This window comes from Malania oleifera, chromosome 6 (genome assembly GCF_029873635.1).
Source record: "Malania oleifera isolate guangnan ecotype guangnan chromosome 6, ASM2987363v1, whole genome shotgun sequence".
Classification (NCBI taxonomy): Eukaryota; Viridiplantae; Streptophyta; class Magnoliopsida; order Santalales; family Ximeniaceae; genus Malania; species Malania oleifera.
This window is the reverse complement of record NC_080422.1, coordinates 18,767,050-18,793,437: the sequence shown is the minus strand read 5'-3', so window position 1 is coordinate 18,793,437 and position 26,388 is coordinate 18,767,050. Positions and strand designations below refer to the sequence as shown.

At 38.2% G+C, this 26,388-nt stretch overlaps 1 protein-coding gene across 6 annotated transcripts in view; it reads right to left on the bottom strand.

Annotated features, from left to right (window-relative positions):
• Positions 1-26,388, bottom strand: part of LOC131158337 (protein ANTI-SILENCING 1-like) — a 55,262-nt gene that overhangs the window by 9,716 nt on the left and 19,158 nt on the right. For 4 of the 6 annotated variants that reach the window (XM_058113133.1, XM_058113132.1, XM_058113134.1 and 1 more), the window contains 4 exons: positions 11,241-11,409; positions 8,610-8,786; positions 8,065-8,528; positions 7,747-7,773 (listed from right to left, as the gene is read on the bottom strand). In XM_058113133.1, coding sequence (XP_057969116.1) covers positions 7,747-7,773; positions 8,065-8,528; positions 8,610-8,786; positions 11,241-11,409 — 837 coding nt within the window. Of the gene's footprint in view, positions 1-4,138; positions 4,710-4,821; positions 4,935-7,746; positions 7,774-8,064; positions 8,529-8,609; positions 8,787-11,240; positions 11,410-26,388 lie in introns of those variants that run through there. The other 2 variants (XM_058113137.1, XM_058113136.1) reach the window with 2 other exon arrangements.

Sequence of the window (26,388 nt, the reverse complement as noted above, 5' to 3'; positions counted from 1 at the left end):
TGTGTTTGAATCATGGAGTGGAAACTAACAAAAATATAACGGACTTCAGTTTTATCTTTCAACAAGTAGACCCAACAAATACGAGTATGATCATCAATAAAAGTAACAAACTATTTCATGTGTGTACGATTAAAAGAGCGTAAGGGCCCTCATAAATCACTGTGAATCATAGTAAAAGGTCTGGATGGTTTGTATGTGGACTTTGGAAAGGAATCACGTTGTTGTTTTGCAAGTTCACAAGTCTCACACTGAAATTCAGAAGACATTTTATTTGAACAAATGGAAGAAAATAAATGTCATAAATATTGAAAATTTGGATAACCCATCCTAAAATGGCATAAAAAAATTTCAGTATCCCTAGAAACAGATGCAGAATTACAAATAGCAGTTTCACATTGTTCCCTCACATTAGCTTCCTCAAAGTAGTAGAGTCCCTCACACTCCTTAGCACTACCAATCGTCTTCCCCGATGATAGGTCCTGAAAAACATAATGACAAAGAAGAAATTTAGTAGAACATTTGGAATTCTTAGTTAACTGGCTAATGGATGTTGCAGATATAAATTAGGAACATGAAGAACGGACACTAGTGTGATGGAGTCAGAGAGTCGGATATTCCCTTTGCCTGCGACAGACGAGAGTGATTCTTTTGCAATTTTAACTTTCAAATTTCCAGCACAGGGTGAATATGATGAGAAAAGATGATAGGCATCAGTCATGTGGTCAGAAGCAATAGACTTAATAATCCAAGGAGTTTTGGATCTAGAGGTTATATTCAAGGCTTGCAAAAAATTACCTATTTGGGCTAAAGAACCCGAAGAAATATTTGTGGAAGACAAAGCTCTATAATAACTAAACGAGGTCTGGTCCGCCAATCGCCTCAACATTTTCTCATCAATCCCAATTTCTCTGTCAGAACCAAAAACGTCAAAGTCTAGGTGGATGTCAACGTATCGCTCTCGTCCTTCCTCTTCTTCTTCTTGGCCACACAATGCAGAGTGACGGTCAGCATTATCGGGAGGAAGCTTGCGTCAGATGTCAATGAGGCGGTTGAGGACCTGGTCGACGCTGTGCTTGTGAATGTAGAAGGCGGATGGCGTAGATCGGGTGGTGTGGCCTTCGCCCTTGACACGGATGCGCATGTCGACGCCGTTGAAGTGGTGGCGGCCAAGTAGGAGGACGGGTTCCAGCGCCTTGTAGCGGTAGGACTTCTGGAACCTGGAGCGAGCACTACGACCACCGAACTTCTTGGGTTCACACCACCGAGGATCGGTAACGAGGAGGGTCCGGTCGTAGCAGACCAAGATGTCATTGATCTCCTTTTTGGATTGCTCATCGATGTACTTCTAGTAGAAGGCGAAGAGGGCCTTGGCGATGCTCTAGCGGAGGCACCAATCAAGACGAAGATGGCTAGATGCAGCGATGATGCTAGTGACAAAGAGGAATCCATGGAGTACTCGAACCTTGGGGAACTCTGCTTGAGGACCTCATGAGATTCAGAGGTCATCGAACCTCTACTTTGGCCGGCGGTTTCCGCCATTGATAGCTAGGTTTAATCTCCTAGCTCTGATACCATGAAATCAGAATGAATAATTTCTATATTTCTTGAATAATTTGTACAAGGCCAATACACTATATTTATAATTCACTCAGGAATTCTAAATATGGAAACAATCTCCTAAAAGAATCTCTCTCAATAATATACAATCCTCTACATAAATACCTTCCTAAATTCCTCCAAGATACTAGGGATTTCTACAATTATATTTTATATAGTAAGGCTTGTTGTACATCATTGGCCTATAATCTAACAACTTAAGCTTTTAAGTTAATAAGTGACTTAACATGATATCCAGTTATCTCCGACATCTTGTTCTTGTTGCTCACCCTTCTCTTCTAATTCGTTTAACTGTCCTAAGTTGGATGTTGTTATCCTCCCCTATGGGTTTTCTCATTGTTTGTTTACCTCCATGCACCATCAGGATCACTGTCACACATGCAGGGTAGGGGCTTGATGCAAATTTTGGAGCCTTTTTTTTTTAAACTCGAGGACTCCAGCCACCATCGCGTCAATTTGGATACTATGGTGCGACACCAAACCCGCGAGGATAAAAGCCGCTTGCCCATTAACGCACCCCTGGTAATTCACCGGGTGTAGAAATCCTGAGTATCTTTGAATATGTTGGAGTAATTTAGGGAAGTATATATTGTATATTATTAAGAGAGATTTGTTTAGGAGATTATTTCCATATTTAGATCTTCTGATTGTATTATAAATATTGTAAATTGGTCTGTACAAAATTATTCAAGAAATACAGAAATTTCATTCTGTTTTCATGGTATCAGAGCTAGGGTTTCTATAATCCTACTTAACAATGGCGGAAGGAACCGTCAATAGCATAGCTCCTTCGTCCGATCGATTCCTCAACGTCCGCTCTCTATCTCAACCGAAAACCGCAGTCAGTTGGGGCAATGGCAATGAGCTCGACGAGGACGACATCTTCTGCACTGGCGACGTCGGCACAAATAAAGAGCATCACCGACTTCAACGCGGATCCTGCAGGCGGAGACCTCTAGCATCCTGGCCGCATTGCCAGTCGATAACCGGGATGGGAAAGTGGAAGAAGGGCAGAAGATAGCTTCCATGGATCCTTTGACGAACCCAGGAACCCTAGTTTTAGGACTCGGCCTAGATCAGCCGCCGCCCACATCTCGCCTGAACTCTTCCGACACTCGAGAAGAAGCGAAATCGATGGCGGTGAGCCGAAACCCTCGTTCAATCAGGCAGAGATTCTTAAGGCTCTCGAAGCCGTCGAGAGAGACTCTGTCGCCATCGCCGAGAGCTTCACTTCTCTCTTTGCCTCCCTCCACTTGGCTCTCTTTGAGGTTACAAGCAATTCGGTTGATCATGTACAGTTGTTTACTGATGTTGCTGACCGCCTGATCTTGTGTCGCAAAGCTTCAATTTCATCAACGTCATCATCATCAAGGATGATTCCTTCCATGCCAAAACCCTCTCCAAGCACGCATGAAAAAGTGAGCCTTGAGTTGTCGCAGTCGGACACGAAGTGGAGACAAGCTGAGGACTTGTCTGGTTTGTTCGTGAGATTGCTAGAGAGACAAAAATACAGAGACTTGGAGACTAACGGGCAAACCGAGAGACAGGGCAAATCGCAAACTGAGAACCTCGTGAAACTCTATTGGAGGATTTCAGTTAGTTATTACGGAGCTTTGTCTTCCACAAATATTTCTTTGGATTCTTTAGCCCAAAGAGGTAATTTTTTGCAAGCCTTGAGTATAACCTCTAGATCCAAAACCCCTTGGATTATTGATTCTGGTGCTTCTGACCACATTACTGATCCTTACCATCTTTTCTCATCATATTCACCCTGTGCTGGAAATTTGAAAGTTAAAATTGCAAATGGATCACTCTCGTCTGTCACAGGCAAAGGGAATATCCGACTCTCTGACTCCATCACACTAGAGTTCGTTCTTTATGTTCCTAATTTATCCTACAACTTACTATATATTAGCTAGTTGACTCAGAATTCCAATTGTTTTGCTAAATTTCTTCCCTCTCATTGTGTTTTTCAGGACCTATCATCAGGGAAGATGATTGGCAGTGCTAAGGAGTGTAAGAGACTCTACTACTTTGAGGAGGCAAATGTGAGTGAACAATGTGAAACTGCTATTTGTTATTCTACATCTATTTCTAGGGATAGTGAAATTTTGTTATGGCACTTTAGGATGGGTCATCCAAAATTTCAATATCTAAGACGTTTATTTCCTTCAATTTGTTCAAATAAAACGTCTTCTGAATTTCAGTGTGAGATTTGTGAACTTGCAAAACACCAACATAATTCCTTTCCAAAATCCACATACAAACCATCCAAACCATTTACTATGATTCACAGTGATTTATAAGGGCCCTCACGCCCTTTTAATCGCACTCACACAAGATGATTTGTTACTTTAATTGATGATCATACTCGTATTTGTTGGGTTTACTTGTTAAAAGATAAAACTGAAATTCGTTCTATTTTTGCCAGTTTTCACTTCATGATTAAAACACAATTCCAAACTCACATTCACATTTTACGAACTGATAATGGTATATATTTCAATAATATCTTGGGACATTATCTTCAAGAAAATGGAATTGTTCATCAAAGTTCCAGTGTGAATACCCCTCAACAAAATGAGATTGCCGAACGCAAAAATAGGCATATTCTTGAAGTAGCTCCGGCATTAATGTTCACTACAAATATGAAAAAATATTTTTGGGGCGATGCCATTTTATCGGCTACATATCTCATTAATCGAATGCCTAGTCGGGTTCTTTCTTTTGCCACCCCTCTCCAAAAATTCCAAAGAATGTTTTCCCAACTTTCAGCTCCACTCCAATCTCTTTCTGAAAATCTTTGGATGTACTACATTTGTTCATGTTCATGTTCACAATAGGGATAAAATGGAACCTCGTGCCATTAAGTGCGTTTTTATTGGTTACTCTCCTACTCAGAAAAGCTACAAATGTTATGATCATGTCACAAAAAAAATTGTTTGTTTGCCTTGATGTCAGTTCTTCAAAACCACTCCTTACTTCCCAAAGCTCTCACTTCAGGGGGGGAATGGAGTGAAGATCGGTTCTTGGATTTCCCTGTTGATGAATCTATGCCATACACTGAGTCTACCATTGCATCATTTCTTGACCTGTCATGTACAAAAGATCACTTAACCTCGAGGGGAGATGCAGAAAAACAAAACACAAAAATACTTGTTTACTCAAGAAAGTCAAACACAAAGAACAGGGAGAATCTCATACCTGAGGCACCAAGAGAGTTGGAACCAGTGATAGCTCCGAGCAACCATGAGTCCACGCCCAATCCCGATCAGGTAATAGATGGTGTCATGAGCTCCCTTTTGATAAGCCTGTACCTGATGAGATCAATTTACCCATTGCAGTCAAAAAACAAACAAGGTCATGTACTCAATATCCCTGGTCAAAATACATGTCTTATAAAAGCCTGTCTATAGAATACCGTGCTTTTACTTCTAACCTTGACAGGATAAAAATTCTAAAGAATATCCAGGAAGCCTTAGAGATTCCTAAATGGAGGGAAATTGTCATGGAGGAAATGTGGGCTCTGGAAAAGAATGGAACTTGGGATGCTATGAATTTTCCCAGAGGGAAGAAGCTAGTTGGTTGTAAATGGGTCTTCACAGTAAAATATAGAGCTGATGGAACAGCTGAAAAATATAAAGTCAAACTCGTTGCAAAAGGGTTTACACAGACCTATGGCATTTACTACACAGAGACATTTGCACTAGTGACAAAATTGAATACAGTTTAGGTCCTCCTGCCTTTGGCAGCTAACTTAGATTGGCCACTACAGCAACTCGACATTAAGAATCCATTTCTAAATGGCGAGTTAGAAGAAAAAGTCTACATGACACTACCACCAAGTTTCAGTAAGAAAGGTGAAGAAAACTGAGTATGCAAACTCAAGAAGTCCTTGTATGGACTCAAGCAATCTCCCAGAGCATGGTTTGACAGATTTGCGAAAGTGATAAAGAATCAAGGATATCGACAAGGGCAATCAGATTACACTATGTTCTTCCCACAGTCTGAAAGTGATAAGAAAACAATTCTTATAGTGTATGTTGATGATATAATCCTAACTAGAGATGGTACAATGGAGATGGAAAGATTACAGAAAGTCCTAACTGCTGAGTTTGAAGTTAAAGACCTAGGACAAATGTGGTACTTCTTGGACAAATGGAAGTTGCTAGATCAAAAAAGGGTATCAATGTCTCTCAGCGAAAGTATATCCTTGATCTCCTAACCGAAACTGGCATACTTGGATGTAAACCTAGTGAAACCCCGATTGAAGCAGTAAAAAGGGTCGAAGACTGCGGAATACCAGTTGAAAATGAGAGGTATCAGAGATTGGTTGGTAAACTAATATACCTATCGCATACCAGGCCCGACATTGCATTTGTGGTAAGTGTGGTAAGTCAACACATGCATTCACCGAAAAAGACTCACCTAGATGCTATGTATAAGATCCTCAGGTACCTCAAGGGTTCTCCGGGCAAAGGACTCTTCTTCAAGAAATGTGAAAGCAAGGAAGTAAAAATTTTCATAGATGCGGATTAGGCAGGATCAGTGGAAGATAGAAGGTCTACCACCGGATATTGCACCTTTGTATGGGAAAATTTGGTAACTTGGAGGAGTAAAAAACAGAATGTGGTGGCTCGAAGCAGTGCTGAAGCTAAATTCATGGCAGTTGCACAAGGGATATGTGAAAGACTGTGGTTATGGAAACTTTTGGAAGAATTACAAATCCTGGTGAAATTCCCTATCAAACTTTATTGTGACAACAAAGCAGCCATCAGTATCTCTCTCAATCCAGTTCAACATGACAGGACTAAGCATGCAGAAGTGGACCAACATTTTATCAAAGAGAAGGTTGAAGAAGGAACCATCTGTTTGACTTATGTACCTACCAAGGAACAAACTGCAGACATCTTTACTAAAGGATTAGCCCGCCAAAGCTTTAATGATTTCATTTGCAAGTTGGATATGATCAATATATATGATCCAACTTGAGGGGGAGGGTAGAAATCCCGAGTATCTTTGAATATCTTGGAGTAATTTAGGGAAGTATATATTGTATATTATTGAGAGAGATTTGTTTAGGAGATTATTTCCATATTTAGATCTTCTGATTGTATTATAAATATTGCAAATTGGTCTGTACAAAATTATTCAAGAAATACAGAAATTCCATTTTGTTTTCACTGGGGTAAACTCTCAAAGGGGAATCGAACCCATGACCTTGTGATCACCAAAGTCACGAGTTGCCCTTACCACTTGAGCCAACCCGGCTGGGCAATTCTGGAACCCTGTTAATTTATGCTCATGGCTACAGAGTATATAAATAACTAGGGGATTGAAGTCGAGCTCAATACTGACAATTAATCAAGTTGAGTCCAAGCATTAAGAAAATATAGGCTTGGCTGATCTCAAGTTAAAAATATACCCTTACTATATGATGGATTATAACAAGTAAAATAAAATGCACTATGGGAGGCTTAGGGTGGGTACTTCTACTTATGACTCCTTCGTCTCTTGTGTCGAGCACTTAAAAAAAACAGACAAAATAAAGAGGATCCTTTGAGGGATGAAACTTTTCCACTACTACACTAATTAGTAATTTTTTTTTTTTTTTATCTCATTTTTTGAATATGTGGTTCATACTCATATTTTGTATAGGTGGATGGAATCCTTTTATTCCTTAGGTTTATGGCCTTTATGCACTTGCTATGAGTAGTGCCCTCGTCGGCGCCTTTGTAATTAACAATAAACCTATCAGAAATAGAAAAAATTCTGAAATCTATTACAAATGAGCCTATGACCATTTCACATGTAATGTACAGAATGATTTCATTTAGTAAGATGTCAAAATGAACCCCACATGCAAAAAAAGATTTTACAAAGAATATTCAAACTTTCATGCATGTGATCTCTACTACATCTTGTTCACATTTTGTTTCTTTTTGCATTCCACTATTTCATTCTATCTTCCTGACCTACATTTAGTCCTCAAGCATTTGACGATTTCATGATGATTTTCCATCTCAATGTAGTACCATTCCAAATGGAATTCCATCATACACTTGGAAGAATAAATCAAACAACAAAATTGAAAGTATTGGAGGATAATATCAAAGAGTAATAACTCACCGGTGGCTTGAACCATTTCTTTCTATCCTGCAAGTACAGAAAGAAAAGGCATTAAAATTGCTGCTGAAGTCGTAAGGTAAACTCACTTAAAGTCATATTTTTTGTGCATGAACGAGTTCCTCAGACCATAACTATTCTCATATTCGAATTTCCAAAATTAAAATAAATACCATAATTATCAGAGCTGCAGAGAATATATCAAACTTTTCTATGAAACCAGTTAAATTATTAACTTCTAGATATACTTAAAATTCTGTTTAACTAATTATTTTGAGGAACAAAGAAAAGAAAAAAAACCCTTAAATATTCAAAACTTACAGCTTCTGGCCTTCTGGTAACTTCTAGCAGTTGGTTGCCAGTTTTGATTACCTTATTCTGTTCAGTTTGAGAAACTGCTTGATTAGAAATCCTGCTGACATTCCCATGAATAAACCCTGTAGAAAGTCCCCTGTTCTGGCTAGCAGGAAGTCCCTTGATCAGTTCTTCCTTAGAAGCATTTTTTGGCACCCATAAGGTTTTGGGATCACTGCCTTCTCCAGGATCTAACAAAGCATTGGACTGGATTTCTAGTGACATAGAATCTAGAAGCTTCCTTTTCTTTGGTGGTCGATTCTCAGGTGCACTCATAGGTGATGAATCCTTATATCTCATATTTTTTTCAACTGGACTGCCAGTCCCAGTCCCAGTCCCAGTCCTCAAAGTAAAAGTTTTAGCTTTCAATGCACTATTCTCATCAGGACAATGTGCTTGTTTACCCAAACTAGCCACTGCGTTCTTTGACTCTGCATGCGTGAGACAAGATAATTACATTTAACCAATTGAAAGTAAACAGATTATTCAAAGTAGTTTTCATTTTAAATGACCTTTCACCAAGGGGCTCCTTGTGCTAGACATGCCACTTTTCATTGCATTTGTTGCTGCTGCTTCCGTGTAAAAATTCAAACGTGAAATAGACTTTGCAGTTCTTTCCTTCAACTTTTCATTGAATTTGGTTTGAGCACCAAAGTTTTGATCTTTTTTCTTGTTAAAATAATATTCCACTGCAAAGCAGTAAAAACAACTAGACAGCATGATTACAGATAATTAAAAATAAAAATTATTCTAAGATAATGTTTACAAGCAAGAAAGATGATCTTAAGAACGCGAAGGATTTTATAACATATGCTTCTGAAACAAAAATATAGAAATAGAGAAACAAATCTATAATAATTTACAAATTTTATCCTGCGGAAAGCAATAAATATGCATCCTATATTGGTAACAACAATTGTCGAGAAATTCTACTCATAAAAGCCAAAGGACCAAGAGGCTACCAGCCTACGAAAGGTCCAAATGGAACTAATGATCATCATTCCACTAAATTTTTTGGACCAAATTTTTTCCATTCGAAATCCAAGACTCGAGCTCCAAGTTCCCAAATCCAGTGTAATGGTCCAGATGGAACCATGTCATTTAGTTTGCGAAAAGGTGGCCATTCAGCATGCAACAAAACCACATTCTTATTTCTGCTCGTACAAATGAAAACATTATGTTAAATTTGAGATTTCAAAATGTGTGAATTAATTATATTAGAGATGACAAAACATGGGTATGGATACAGTAGTGTTGCATGAACCCCAAGTTGAACAAACCAAAGGGTGTGGTACAAAAACTAAATAGAGTACACACATTCATAAAAAACATCAAGTACCTTCTCAATGCATTGAATAATAACCAGAACTGTGTTCTAAAATGTGGGACCACATGAATTTGTAAACTAGGTAGTTGGAATTCCAGTTGTTAGAGTTGTCTGACATTAGAAAATTGAGTAAAGAAAGAATGGCTTATTATGCATGGATGGTCCAAGACCAAATGGTTAAGCTTTTGGGTCAAGTTGGTGTTTATGTCTATCAAGCCTCCTTTTAAGGACAACCCCGGTACAACTGGTATCAGTGCCTCTTGATTAGGATAAAGCTGATCTATCATATGATTCGATAATATTAATTGTGAAAATTTATTTTAGGTCAATTATTTCTCATGATTGCTGCCATGTGCTTGGACACTTAAATTTGTGTTCTAAAATTCTTGCCTTAAACAAATTACTTCTGAATTCCAATTTATTGATTATCCAGGAAAGTTTGTGAGTCTAGTGTTTCAGGAGAGAAGCAGAAAGGATATTGTCAATTCCCAAGAGCCAAGAAACCATTATAGTTGATGCGCTCAGGTTTGTGTTTAGTGGAGGCTCCTCCCACTAGTGATTGTAGGCATTTTGTTGCTTTCAAATTGATGATTACATTCGGAAGGCGCATGTTCATTTTTGGAAAACAAATCTGAATACTCTGATGCATTTAAGAGATTTTAATATAAGAAACTTGATTCATCATAAGTAGGAAATCAATTAAAATTTTGAGAACCAATAGGGGCAAGAAGAACACTGATTATGATGATTTTTTAAAATGAAAAATGGTATTAAAATCCAATTGACAGCTAGATACAGTTCACAATGGAATGGAGTGGCATATAGGAAGAGTAGGACAGTAATGGATATGCTTAGATCCATGATGCACTCAAAAAAATTGTCTAGAAGCCAAAAGACATTGCTCGTGTGTGTTATTTATGTTTTAAACATATGTCCTAGTAGAAACAATTGTGACAAGACCCGCAAGACGCCTAGAACAGCCAAATGTCAAATTCCAAATGCATTATGGTGTTTGGATACATTGCCTATGCCCATGTGCTTGATGCAATTCAAAAGATGGATGATAAGGCAAAAATATGTATTTAGAATTTTAGATTGGATACAGTCATGAACAAAGGAATACATTCTGTTCAATTATCGGGAAGGTGATAGTTAACTAGATGCAACTTTTGATGAGGAAGCACTTGGGATTGGTTAAACCGCCATCAAAACCTCTAGCAATATTTTTATGTAAACTCTGGAAAGGCCAGAGAGTATTAGGTTGTTGATACATCATTTTTACAATTTTGCCTTTTCTAGCATTCATGTTGTTTGCAATGTCAACACCACTTACGAGCCCAATTGCACAATTATATTATTGATAATAATAATGATTTATCTAATGAAGGTGTTGTGAGTTCTGCTCTATTTGCAGATTATGATCCATTATCTTATGAAGAAGGTGATGATAGTTGGATTCAGGCAATGAAGAAATTCATGCAATTAATTCTGTGTATGCAAGATCCCTGTGGACCAATTTCCATCTGGATCAACTTCATAATTTCGAGGCAAAGCAATAAATTCATGCATTCAGCTATACTAATTCTAGAACAAATGGATAAGAAGCAGATGCATTAAACATTTCTGGAGGCACCATGTAAACTTTTGAACAGTCAAGATCGTTATGAGGAAAACAACTGCTATCAACAAATTGTCAGCAATCAAAACAGGATTGAATGTATAATCTTAGCAATAATCTTCCACCTAAAAGTAGGGTATAGTCATGATAGTCCGTCAAAAATTAACACAATTTAAATTAGAACAAATAACAACTAACCTTTGATTCCAGCTATTCTATCAGGAAATCTGTCTGATATTGTGTAGCTCCCAACATCAAAAGTGCGATAAAAAATGAAGTCAGCCATTCTCAGTTCTACTTTGGATTCTTGAGAATTTCTCTCATCCTTAGATGCACAAATAACATTGCATTTTCCACAAATTGCTTCCTAAAATGAATAAAATAAGAAAAGTATTGATCCAATAGACTGACAGAAGTTTCATATATTCATTTGTTCAGTACATTCATAACAAGTATGTATGTTGGAATTCATACGAGACATTTCAATTGGAAAAACAATAAAATGCCAATACAGTTTATGTCATTGAATGCTGAGCCCCATCCATGCAGGCACCAGGCATGGAAGCATGGAGAGAGAGAGAGGGAGAGGAAGTGCAGCATACACTAGTCATTTATTTCAGCAAATGCAGTTTAGCTACAATCTTTGGCTACAACCATCTTTGAAGTCTTCAACCACACTAAATCATTTTTTCTAGTTGGAAAATTAAAATAACGATATCATCTCTAGGAACTAGGAAGAAGGTAGGCAAGGGAATAAAAGAAGTGTACTCTAATCAATTCTACTAATTCAGCCCAAATGCACTATTGGGATACGAATCCCGCCCAAGATCAAATAACATACACAAAAAACACACAATATTTACGTGGTTCGGCGAATTTAGCCTACGTCCACGGGAGAGGAGTAACTTCACTATATATATATATATGGGTATACACTCACACTTGTTGTGTCTTACCCTTCACTCTAAAATGGAAGAGGAGTAATCATTTTATAGGAGACGAGGAAGAGATCATCGCAGCCCAAATCGCCTCCAAAAATATCACCATCAGTTCTCCTCCTTTTTTTCAAAGGAGTGGGTGGAGATGGTTGCACCGAACAGCAGCCAAGTCTGACTATCAAATGGCAACCAAGTCATTGCCTCTTTTTCTTTTTTTGTTTTTTTATGAGGCGGGCCCAACAAATCTCCCCCACCCAACTCATGCGGAGAGTTCCAACAAACCTGTCGTGGTTCTACAAGCTTCAAGCTTTGATTTGGACATTGTTTTAGTCATCATGTCTGATGCATTGTCATCACTATGAATCTTCTCTATACTTTAACTGCTTTGACTCTAACACTTCTCGAATCCAATGATATTGAACATCAATATGCTTTGATTTTGAATGAAAACTAGGATTCTTGCTAAGATGAATGACACTTTGACTATCACAGTAGAGAACATACTTCAATTGCTTGAGGCCAAGTTCCTCCAGGAACTTTTTCATCCATAGAAGCTCTTTGCTTGCTTCAATGATGGCGATGTACTCTACCTCAGTAGTGGACAATGCAACACATTTTTGTAACTTTGATTGCCATGACACTGCTCCCCCTGAAAATGTCATCAGGTATCTCGAAGTAGACTTTCTGGAGTCAACGTCACCAGCCATATCTGCATCTGTGTAACCTTCCAACATAGGTTTGTCATGACCAAAACATAAACATAAATGAGAAGTACCTTTGAGATACCTAAGAATTCACTTGATGGCTTCCCAATGTTCTTTTCAAGGATTAGAAAGGAATCGACTGACTATTCCAACTGCATGAGCAATATCAAGTCTTGTGCATACCATGGTGTACATCAAGCTACCCACGGCTGAAGAGTAAGGCACTTTCTTCATTTCTTCTGTCATTTTCACTTGTAGGATATTGCTTGGAAGTAAGCTTGAAGTGTCCTGCAAGTGGACAACTGACTGGTTTTGCCTTGTTCATGTTAAATCTTTCCAACACCTTCTCAATATACTTTTCTTGAGACAACCACAACTTTCTATTTTTCCCATCTCGAAAGATCTTTATTCCAAGAATTTGTTTTGTTGGACCTAAATCCTTCATTGCAAAGGATTTGCTTAGTTCTTTCTTCAACTTTTCTATCTTCTCAGTATCACAACCAACTATTAGCATATCATCCACATAAAGCATGAGAATAATGAAATCATTACTAGAAAATCTCTTAATAAAAACACAATGGTCAGATGTGGTCCTGTTATACCTGTGCTCCAACATGAAGGAATCAAACTTCTTGTACCGCTGCCTCGGTGCCTGCTTGAGGCCATACAAACTCTTTCGCAATTTGCACACCACCTGTTCTTTGCCTTTGATCTCGAATCCTTCATGTTGTTTCACATAAATTTATTCTTTGAAATTACCATGGAGAAATGCAGTTTTTACATCAAGTTGCTCAATCTACAAGTTCAAGCTAGCAGCCAATCTGAGAACAACTCGAATAGATAACATCTTCACCATGGGCGAAAAAATCTCTTCAAAGCCAATACCTTTTCTTTGACCAAAACTTTTCACAAATAGTCGCGCCTTGTACCTTGTTTGTGAGTTTCCATCTTCATTTTTCAATCTAAACACCCATTTGTTGTTGAGTGGTTTCATTCCCTTTGATAATTCTGCCAAATCATAAGTGTGGTTCTCATGTAAGGATTTCATCTCTTCTTGCATGGCCTTTAGCCACTCATTCTTGTGCTCATGTGACATGACATCCTCAAAACATTTTGGTATTCCCCCATCAATTAGCAACACATACTCATCTGGTGGGTATCTTCTAAAAGGTTGACGCTCCCTAGCAGATCTTCTTATCTAGGGTTCTGCAAGATAGAGCTTCTTGATCACCTTTAGCTATTGGTTCATCACTCTCATCAACTTCCCTATTATCGTCATGCTTTTCTTGTGGCTGTGGTGGTGAATTTAGAATCAACTCAATTGGATTCCTAAGGACATGCTTTAGCTTATTGACCTTCTCATAATCGACAATAGTTTGATCTTCAAAGAATACTACATCTCTGCTTCGGATGACTTTCCTGTTCTTTGGATCCCATATTCTGTAGCCGAACTCATCAATACCATAACGGATGAAGATGCGCTCTTTTTTCTTTGCATCAAATTTGGTCATTTCATCCCAAGGAACATGGACAAAAGCTTTACAACCAATTAATAGGATCGTCTCTCCCAGTCCAAATCCTTTCACGAATGTCACCTCCTAAAGGAACTAAAGGAGAAAGGTTGATGAGATTAACTGTTTTCATTAACGCCTCATCCCAAGAGGATTTTGGCAATCTTGAATGAGAGAGCATGCAAATAATCTTGTTGCAGATGGTTCTATTCATTCTTTCTGCAATGTCGTTATGTTGAGGAGTCTTGGGAACTGACTTCTCAAGCCCGATACCATGGACTCTGCAATGCTCTTCAAATGGCCCAATGTATTCACCACCATTGTCTAAATGAACACGTTTTAGCTTTCTTCCACTTTGTTTTTCAACATTGGCCTGAAACTTCTTGAACATATCTAACGCCTAGTCTTTACTCTTCAAAGAATAAGACCATACTTTTCTAGAGTGGTCCTCAATAAATGTAACAAAGTACAATGATCCACCAATACTTTTATCATTCATAAAACACACATCAATATGAACCAGATCTAGAATATGCTTTCTCCTAAATGGGGGGGTTCTTTTGAAATGCAACTCTATGTTTTTTACTAGCTAAACAATGAGTACAGTTCTTTTAAGATTTACTTGAGAAATTTGGAAGGAGCTTTTTCCCTGCAAGAACCTGGAGTCCCTTCTCGCTCATGTGGCCAAGTCTATTGTGTCATGACTCAGTGGTGACTTTATATTTTGTAGCATTCACATCTCTTGCATAGAGTTGCTTAGCTTGAGTATAGTATAAACTAGCATCCTTCTTTCCATTGGCCACCACCAAATTCCCTTTCTAAAGCTTCCAAATTTCATCACTAAAATAGTTTTCATAACCCATGTCATCAAGTTGACCTGTGGAGATTAAGTTAAGGCGAATCTCTCAGACATGCCGAACATCCTTCAGTAGTATAGCTTGCATCCAACATTTGTTTATATCAACACATCTTCTTTATCAACAACTTTGCATTTGGCTTCATTTCCCATCTTAACAAAACCATAATCACCACATTTGCAAGATGAGAAGTCTCTTCATGTTGTTACATGGAATGATGCTGCAGAATCAATCGTCCATGTTGTGTCTTGGCAAGTGAGGTTAACATGTCCTTCCTCACACACCACATAAGTCTCGCGATCATCAGAAGTCATAAGTGCACTACTTTTGTCCTCCTCTTTCTTGTCTTCACTGGTTTGTTTTTCCTTCCATTTCCAATAATTCTTCTTTAAATGTCCAGATTTATTACAATAATAGTAGGTGAAGTTAACTCTTGATTTTGGTCTGCCTCTGGACTTGCTTCTGGCTTTCCTATGTTCTTCTAGTCTCCTTAGGAAAATCTACTTTGCCCCTCTCAGTAACCATCGCTTGTCCTTGAGAGTGAGTGGGCAAGCCTTACTCAACTCTTCTTTTGCCTTCTCTACGGATGCTATCCTTCACCGTACTCAAGGTTACCTTTCCGTCTGGTATTGAATTACTGAGAGCTACCACCAGTGTCTCCCAACTATCCGGTAATGAACCCAGCATAATCAATGCTTGTATTTCATTTGCAATAGTCAGTTCCATGCTTGTCAAGTTATCAAGAATTTCATTAAATTTATCCAAGTGATCTGAAACATTTTGTCCATTACATAATTTTAAATTCACAAGCCTTCTTATCATGAAGGCTTTGTTTTGGGCATTCTGTGGCTCATACATCTCTCCCAGATATTGCCAAAGTTTGTAGGCATCCATTTCTTTGGCTGTACATCTCTCCCAAATTCAAAGTTTGTAGGCATCCGTTTCTTTGGCTGGATCACGGATTGCCCTCGGCTCAGCCCACTATCTTATAACATTGACAGCCCTTCTGTTGAGCTTCTTCCAATCAGAATCATTTTTGCCATTTTGTATTGATCCCTTTGCACTCAATAGGATCAAACAGATCTTTACAGTACAACAAATCTTCCATCATTGTCTTCCAGATCAAATAATTTGTCTCTATAAGCCTGATCATGGAACTACTAACAATGCTTGTACTTTCCTCCATTTAATATACTCTAGTACTATATGTGGACAATTGCACTGAACAATGTTGCTACAGTATAATCTCAAAAAAGTAAGAATAGATCCAGCCATGAAGGCGGTATCAATACACATCAATAAAACCTGTCATTAAGGCGGTATTAATACATAGAAATAAAACCTATAGCTCCAATACCAATTGTTGGGATATGAATCCAACCCAATATGAAATAACATACACAAAAAACACACAAGATATACGTAAGTTCGGCCAATTTAGCCTATGTCTATGGGAGAGGAGTATATATATATATGGGTATATTGTGAAGGAGGAGGAGGATTATAACACACACACAGTGCACTCACACTTATTGTGTCTTACCTCTTACTCTACAATGGAAGAGGAGTAATCCTTTTATAGGAGAAGAGGAAATCATCGCAGCCCAAATCTCCTCCAAAAATATCACCATCAGTTCTCCTTTTTTTTTCAAAGGAGTGGGTGGAGATGGTTGCACCAAACAGCAACCAAGTCTGACCACTAAATGGCAGACAACTCTTCGCCTTCCTTTTTTTTTTTTTATGAGGCGAGCCACATTACAACATTACAAAGTTTAATATGCTCACATTTTTTTTTTTATCTAATCTCCAAAAATTTGTTCAAATTTTTATCTCATCACCTTTATCCTAAATATATATATATATATCTTTTAGACATTATTGCTTACTTGTTTGCATAAGATTTTTTCTTCAAAAAGCATCTCAATTCCCTCTTCCACTTTCCAAATATTTTTCACTAAATTTCAAGTGGAATGTCAAATGTATCAGTCAGATAATAGTGTCCGCGGAGACCTCGCCTCCAATTCTGAATAATACAGGTAACCTCTCTTGAGTTGTTCATCATAACAAATCAGAGAAGTTTTTTTCTCTAATGTACATCCATCCTATTAAACCTAATTACCACTCATCTTTAAATTAGTCATTATTTTTCTTAATGTGATTTCTTGAACTTTCTGATACCAAAAATTGATGTAATTTCTGGTGTGTTTCCCTATAATAAGAAAAAACAAGAATTTTTCCAATTATTAAGATAAAATACAAAAAGAGAAAAATAAAAGCAAACAAGACATTGAGACTTAGGGTTTTTGATCAAGGAATAGAAACCGAAGATGAGAGAGAGAGAGAGAGAGAGAAAGAGAGAGAGAGAGAGAGAGAGAGAGAGAGAGAGAGAGAGAGAGAGAGAGAGAGAGGAGCTCTTCAACCAAATCAAAAATTTGTTCGTCTTTAAATATGTTATGTTTTTTCATTCCATAGCTAACTCTGCCAATTGACACAGTAGAACTAAATATTCCAAAAAATTGAATATAACATTAAGCAAAAATTCTAATTTTACAAAAAATCAAATTAACTAACTAACAACAACAAGAAGAAGAAGCCTTAAGTCCCACTAGGTGGGGTCAGCTACGTGAATTTTTTTTCTTCCAATTTACCTGATTGAGAGCATTTTCCTCTATTAGATTCAGGGCTATTAAATCCTTCCTCACTACCTCATTCCAAGTATTTTAGGCCTACCCTTGCCATTTTTCATGCCAAAAATAATAATTTACTAAATATTCCTCAAAAGTGTTTTACTAGGCCTGCGTTTCAAATGCCTAAACCATCTAAGTCGCCCCTCCCTTATCTTGTCTTCGACAGGTGCTATGCATAAATTATTGCGTATATGTTTGTTCCTTAATTTATCTTTTAATGTTATACCACTCCTCAACCTTAGCATTCTTATTTTGGCAACTTTTACTTTCTCTACATGTTGTTTCTTAGTTGCCCAACATTTTGGAAGCATAAAGCATAGCCAACCTTATATCCATCTTATAAACTTTCCTTCTAATTTTTTAGGGTATTCTATACGATTACACAACACACCTGACGCACTCCTCCATTTTACCCAACTTGCTTTAGTTCTATGTATTACATCTTTTCCCTTTCCGCCTGCATAATAGATCCAAGATATTGAAATATATTATTGTCAATAATTTCTTAATTATCAAGTTTAATCTTCTGTCCACTGCTACTCCTTACATTACTGAAATCACATTTCATATATTTTGTCTTATTCCTACTTATCTTAAAACTTTTGGACTCTAATGCAATTCTACAAAGTTTTAACTTAGATTCCACTCCGCTCCTACTTTCATCAATCAATACAATATCATCTGCAAAAAACATATGTCAATGGATCTCTTTTTGGATATGCCTAGTAAGTTCATCAAAAAAAAAAAAAAAAAAAAAAGATAAGGACTCAAAGTAGAACCTTGATTACACCTATTGTGATTGGCAATTCCCTAGATACCCCTCCTTCAGTCCTAATGTTAATCACTATTCAATTATACATATCCTCAATGACCTCAGTATATCTACTATAAACCCCCCTTCTTTTCTAAGACCCACCAAAGAACTTCAATAGGTACTCTATCATATGCTTTCTCTAAGTCAATAAAAACCATATGTAAATCCCTCTTCTTTTCCCTAAACTTTTCCATTAATCTTCTAAAAGATAAATAGCTTCTATTGTTGATTTCCCAAGCATAAAACCAAATTGATTGTTTGAAATCTTCATTTTTAATCTTATTCTTCGCCTAATTACCCGTTTCCTATAATTTCATCGTATAACTCATAATCTTAATTCCACCATAGTTATTACAATTTTGAATATCGCCTTGTTTTTTTATGAAGGTATATTATCATTTTTTCCCTCCATTCTTCCACAATTTTCTTGGTTTTTATAATAATGTTGAAAAGATTAGTTAACCAAATATTTCCTTTATCCACTAAACATTTCCAAACTTCAATCAATATATTATCTAGTCCTATGGATTTCTCACTTTTCATCTTTTTTAACTCCATCTTCACTGGCAGGACTCTAATTTTGCAAATAAATCTATTATTTTTAGTCTTTTTCCTCATTTGTCACTTCCAAGTTCAATCTTTCATTTTGGTTTTCACTTTTCATTAAACAACTTATCAAAGTATCCTCACTACCTCTCTTTATGTCTTCTTCTCTAGTTAAGACAGTATCATTCTCGTCCTTCATACATTTTACATTACCTATATCTTTGCATTTTCTTTCTCTACCTCTAGCAAGTTTATAAATGTCTCTTTCTCCTTTTTTGTATCTAGTCTAGTATATGAAGTATCATAAACACTATGTCTAGCTTCACTAATAATCTTTTTTGCATTTTTTCTTGTCTCTTTATACTTTTAAATATTTTCTATAATTCTACAATTTTGTCATATTCTATACCCATTTCTTTTTTTCTTAACACTTTTTGGACTTCTTGATCCCTCCACCAACTTTCTTTATTACCTAAGTATCTTTCTTTGGACTCAGCTAAAATCTCTTTTGTTGTCCTCACAATAGAGTTGGCCATTTTATTTCAAATAGTATTTGCATCTACCTTATCCCTTACTATCCATTCACTCTTTAATAATTTAATCTTTGAATTTTATTATATTATCTCCCTTCAAGCTCCACCACCTAGTCCTCCTGTGTTGATTTATGTTACTCTCTCTTCCATTTTTTTAGCATACAACAACAAGCCTTAAGTGCCACTAGTGGGGTCGGTTACATGAATTAAATTTCTCCAATTCACTCAATCGAGAGCATTTTCCTATACTAGATTAAGGATTATTAAATCCTTCCTTACTAACTCATTCCAAGATATTTTAGGCCTACCCCCACCCCTTTTCATGTTAGAAACAATATCAAACTCACTCCTCCTCACAGTGCTCTACTAGGCCTGCATTTCAAATGCCCAAACCATCTAAGTCACCTCTTCCTTATCTTGTCTTTTGACCATTTCTACGCGTAGATTATTGCATATATGCTCGTTTCTTAGTTTATTTTTAATGTTATACAACTCATCCACCTTAACATTTGTATTTCAACAACTTTTACTTTTTGTACATGTTGTTTCTTAGTTGCCCAATATTCTAAATCATAAAGCATAACCGGCATTGTAATCATCTTATAAAACTTTCCTTTTAATTTTAAGGATATTCTACGATCACACAACACGCCACCTAACGCACTCCATTTTACCCAATCTGCTTTAATCCTATGTATTACATATTCTTCAATTTCCCCTTCCACTTGCATAATAGATCAAAGATATCATCCCATTTTTTAGTATGTACATCTAATACTAGAATTCTATGTTGTGTAGCCAAACTTTCACCAAAAATAACATCACAATTCTTACAAGATAGACGATCGCCGTGCCTAGTTAAGAAAAAATCTATTTGACTTTTACTATGCTCACTCTTGAAAGTTATTAAGTGTTCTTCTCTTTTTATAAAGCAAGTATTCAATATAACAAAATTGTAAGACATGAAAAAAAATTAAAATTGTATCATTGGCCTTATTTTTATCTCCATATCCATGACCTTCATGTATCCTCTCATAGCTTATATTATCCTTTCCAATGTGTCCATTCAAATTAGATCCTATGAATGTTTTGACTCGTCCCGCTAGATGAGTTTAGGAAAAAAGGAATTTCTAATTGTACGATCAACTCCCTCAATACCGCCCAAACGCTATCAAGTCCCCTTTGAACCCCATTCAGATGGGCTGGCAGGCCCCGGAACATTTGCTTTGTTTAGCGCAGGGTGCAGGTATCCCTCTGAGCGCAGTGAGGCTTTGGTAAAGAGAGTTCGATTATAGTTGAAAAAAAGTAGACACCGATGAGCAATGGCCGAGAATGCAGTGGTCACACGGCGGTTCTGGCGGTGAGTTTGCTCGTCCTTGGTTCCCCGAGGGCTCATAATGGCCATCGTGAGTTCTAAATGCAGTTTTCTAAATGTCATCCTCATGCACCCAAATCTGGTGATAGCCGTTCTCAAGTCGAGTTTGGTGAATTGTTGGGCACCTCCCAATTCATCCACAACAAAGATAAGATATTTATCCTTTATAGTGCTCTTTTTGAGTGCTCAATATCAATACATATCCGCCAAGAACCATCCTCCTTTCCACCAATAAGACAAGAGAAGAATATGGACTAAGTGACTAACACTTGGTTGAATAATGCCAGCATCCTAACATTTTTTTTTTTCTGTTTCTAATTTTCAAAAATAAGGATATCAATAAGGACAGCCATTACTAGGGACACTACATGGCAATCGAGGAATGCAGTGATCATGTGTTCGCTGAGGTGGGAATCCCTGGGGCTCTGCAAACAATTTAAAAAATTCTAAAATGAGAGATTCTACCCCTTCATCCTAGCCAAATTGATGTTGTAACCCCTCTCGTGCTCCAAGTTGTACTTGGCAGCCATGTCACTCCTTTTTAAGAAACTTCTCCATACGATGGCTTGAAATTGTAGTCACATTACCACAAAGCTAGCCTTTAAGAGTCACTCTCTGGCCATTTACAGCAAACTTCATAATCAGTATAGAAAAAACCCAAGTTATATCACCTAAAGTTCATAACCATTCAATACCCAAAACCACTTCATAGTCTTCTAGTGGCAGCAAAAAGAAATCAACATACAACTCATGATTCTGCATAGTAAGTTTAACCTTCGCGGACACTTGCTCTCACATCTCAAGGTGCTTCCATCTGCAACCTTCACATCAAACTTCTCACATTGCTCCACAAGATAGGCTAGCCATTTAGCAATTTTAGTATCCATGAAATTATTAGTGGTACATGTATCAATTAAGACAGTGACGAGTTTCCGTTTTAAGAAGCTATTAATTTTCATGGTTTGAGGATTAGCATACCTAGCTAGAGCATGAGCTGAAGAAGTGATAGATTCATCATTATCATCAAATTTCATACCTTGTTTATCTTAATCAACATATTCATCCTCAACCTCTTCTAGCTCCTCCACTAGTTCAATCATCAAGAGTCATCCTTTTTTACAAAAGTGTCCCCTATGCCACTTCTAATCACAATGCCTGTAAGGACCCGAACCGTGGTATATGGGTTTATTATGTAAAAGATGGGTAAAACTAGAATTGTACAGAATTCGTCGACGAGGCCATAATTTGTCGACGAAGATAGTGAAGAATTCGTCGACGAGTGAATGCCGAGAGGTTTAGGAAAAATGGAAATATCTGGTTCGTCAACGAGGCCACCGATTCGTCGACGAATCTTGTGAAGAATTCGTCGACGAGGATCCCAATTCGTCGACGAATCTACTCGGGTCAAAGGCTTATAAAAGATATTTTTGGGTTGCTTCATTGCTAAGTTTTGGAAATCCTCTCTCTCTCTCTCTAGAATTCAAAGCTCTCTCCCTCTCTCCTTGATTTCTTCGCTGTTGTCGCCGGAATCAAAAATCCAACATTACTACGAGGATCAGCGAAGGATTCTCTACGTTTCTAGAGGATCGGAATCTCGTTTCGGAGATTTTCGGGTTTCGGGCTAAAATCGAGGTAAGGTTTGGTTTTTGTTTCTGATTTAGTATATGTGTAGTAGTGCAGATTGTAAGTCTGTATTGTACTGTGGTTTGTAGATTTTGGAGTCTCGGTTCGTAGTTTTGGAGACCATAGAGTTCGTAGTTGGAAATCAAGTTAAGGTAAGGGGATTCTGTTTATATCAGCTTATTTTCGAAATCAGGATCGGTAAGCTTGTAGGCTACGATCATATGTATATTTTGGCTACTTATTTGGGGAAATCTATCGGGTAAAAATGCGGGATTTTCAGGTTACAGTTTTCGGGAAAATTGGGGATTTCGGGTATCATCTCTATTTTGTTTGGAAAACTGTTAGTTATGATTAAACTGTATTATTAAAGTGACCGTAATCCATATTTGCATAAACTGTATACTTGAATTTAAAAACGATATGATTTGCCATAAACCAAATAAGTGTGGTATGTATGGATGTATGTATTTATTCCAGGTATTTGTAAAACAGCTATGTGGCGGTTAATTACCGTACGCTGAAATGTATAGGGACGTGAGTTCCAAAATGATTCTAGGTTTTGTGAAATCGGCTAGTGGCGGCTAATTACCGTACGCCGAAACAGCTATGTGGCGGCTAATTACTGTATGTTGTGCCATGGATCGGTTAACTACCGTAGGCGAGAGTGTCCGGCTCTATATCCGAGGGTGTGAAATATCACCAGTCTAATTCCGATTGGTCACCGAAGTGGTGTAAGCTATATGCTACATCGTATGAAGCAATGGATTCACTATTGGGCCTGAGTCGTCGCAATGTAGTTGCGTGTGTAGCAATGTAATCGATGTGAGACTAGGTGACCTTGTGTAGTTGCGTATGGAGCAATGTAATCACTATTGGGCCTTGATCGTCGCAGCGTAGTTGCGTATGTAGCAATGTAATCGCTGTGAGACGAGGTGACCTTGTGTAGTTGCAAACTAGTGTGACGACACTGACCGTATGTATGTATGTATGTATGTATATTTGGGTATCATATGAACTGGAACGTTTTTCTGAAAATACTGGAACTGTATGGAATTGTATGAAACTGTACGAATTGTTTCGAACTGTATCGTATGTATAGTGTTATGAAGTATGTAAAATGACACTGGTATGTCACACACTGATATAAACTGTCTTCTTCCTTACTGAGAGGTGTCTCACCCCGAATGTACGTACAATGTTTTTCAGGTCCTTCAGGTAGCGATAAGTAGCATTTAATCAAATCCCTATAGTCTAGCTTAATTCCAAAATATTCCCAAAAATATAATTTAATCAAATACTACAATTTAATAAATAAACCATAATTTTCATACCCATAAAATTACTCAGAAATCTACATACAATATTCCAGTAATTATATACCATGATTTAACCAAGTGAATTCCTTAAATAATTGACATAATTTGTACTCCTTACCTTAGCCTTAGAGTGGTACCTAGGAAGCCCAAGCCTAAAATCTGCTTCGATTAATTTGCTCATGATTGAAACTGGGACTCCGTGGTGGTGTTCATTTTTCGATTCAGCTTACGAATGAAGAAATAATCTAGAGAGAGAGAGGGAGGGGCGGAGGAGAGAGAGAGAGAGAGAGAGTGGGAGAGCATGAAATGGGGTGGGCATGAGCTCTCAGTGAAATCCTTAGGAAGCTTAATTGTTTCCGGAAGCAAGGGATGTCGTAGCTACTACTAGAATCTTTTAGGTACGAGTTTTGGAATCCAGGTTGGCAGGATAGTTTGTAGACACCTAGGGTATATGTTGTAATTATGGGAATGTATGTCCTAGTTTGTATAGACTCTGGTATGATCTCGTTTATGTATAAAATACCGTATTCCGCTGCGTATCTGATGAGTATAGATAGGTATGTGTATGTATATAGGGCAACCGTGTACCCCACGGGGTCGGACCCTCTTATTTGTATTGTATCATGTAGGTTTAAATTGATACAGAGACAAGTTAGGCTACTTAAATTCACCCCCGGGTCCCATTTCCGAGTTTGGGGCGTGACAACTTGGTATCAGAGCTAACCAGGTGGTTAGGTCTTGTAAACTGGTTAGGAGTATTGATGTGTACATACCAAAGTAAAGGATGTAGGAAATGGGTAGTATTGGTTGAGGGTTGTTCTGTTGCTAGACCAGGATTTGTCGGCGGTATTCTGTGTCTTTCCTAGGATAACGATTCCAGTAAAGGCAGGGCAGACCATTGATGACTTTCGTGTCGGTGTGTCGGGACAAGCCTAGACCTATGAGAGTAATAGTTGACATGATTAGGTCAATGATTGTGTTAACTGTGTACGATATAGGAATTCTAACCGATTCCTATTCTATTTTCAGAATGGAGCCTAAGGACAATAACTTGGAGAGTGGCTCCGAGGAGACGGCGAGCGATGAGTCTCCTTCAGTGTCTCGTGGTTTGGCGAGACAGGTGATCCGAGAGATTGGGCGAAGTGTTAAAAGACGCGAGAGCTCTCCTACTGATGTAGGGTGTACCATTGAGAGGTTCACACGCATGCACCCTCCGACATTTACAAGAAGACCAAATCCGATAGAGGCGGAGGACTGAGTCGAGAAGACCGAGAGGATTTTGGAAGTCCTCCACTGCACAAAGAAGCAAAAGGTTTTGTACGCTACCTTCCAGCTTACTGGGGAGGCAGGGTGATGGTGGACGGCAGTGAGCCTGTTGGAGAGGCAGAGAGCGGGTCCATCTGATATGATGTGGGGCCGTTTCAAGGAGGTATTTTTCGAGAGATACTTTCCGGTCTCCACTCAAGATGCGAAGGCCAATGAGTTTTCGGGTCTGATACAAGGTACTTTGACGGTACAGAAGTATGTTGCTAGATTTATCGAGTTATCTAGATTTGCGTCGTACTTGGTTCCGAATGAGCACGAGAAAGATCGAAGGTTCGAGAGGGGTCTAAGGAAAGACATCCGCCGTCTTGTGGGGCTACTGCAGATCCGTGAGTTCTCTGTCCTGGTGGATAAAGCCACCATAGTTGAGACCGACCTTCGAGGAGATGAGGTAGTGCAGGTTCAGGGGAAGAGGTCAGTATCTTCTGGTCCTTAGAGTGGTCCACGGTAGAATCAGTGGAAAAAGAGGAAGAATTACAGCTCTGGTTATCGGCAGAACACCGAGCGGCCGAGTTCTCAGGGGGATCCATCCTCCGCACCGTGCGCCAAGTGCCATAAATGGCACGATAGCGAATGTCTGCCATTATGGGGTGTTTGCTACAACTGTGGCAAGTCGGGCCACATGGCGAAGAGCTGCCAAGAAACGAGGAAGGATATGTCTGCACAGAGCCAGAACCGTGGGAGTAATCAGGTGCCTCGGGGGAATTACCAGGCAACCACGGCTCCGGCGAGAGTATATTCACTTACTCCAACAAATGCAGAACACGCTGGTAACGTGGTAACAGGTACTATGTTACTGCTTTCAAATAGAGTTGCTGTGTTATTTGATTCGAGGGCAACCCATTCGTTTATATCTGCTAGTTTTGTGAAATTGTGTGGGGCGAAAACCTGTGTGATGAATGAAATGTTGTCTGTGACTACGCCGACTGGGAGTTTAATGACTTGTAGTAAGATGTTAGGAAACTGCCCAGTTGTGATTCAGGAGAGACTACTACCGACGAATCTTGTAGTATACGACATGTCGGGTTTCGACGTCATACTATGAATGGATTGGTTGTTCTCCAGCTATGCAGTGATTGATTGTCGTAAGAAGGTAGTAGTGTTTAGACCTCCTAGGAA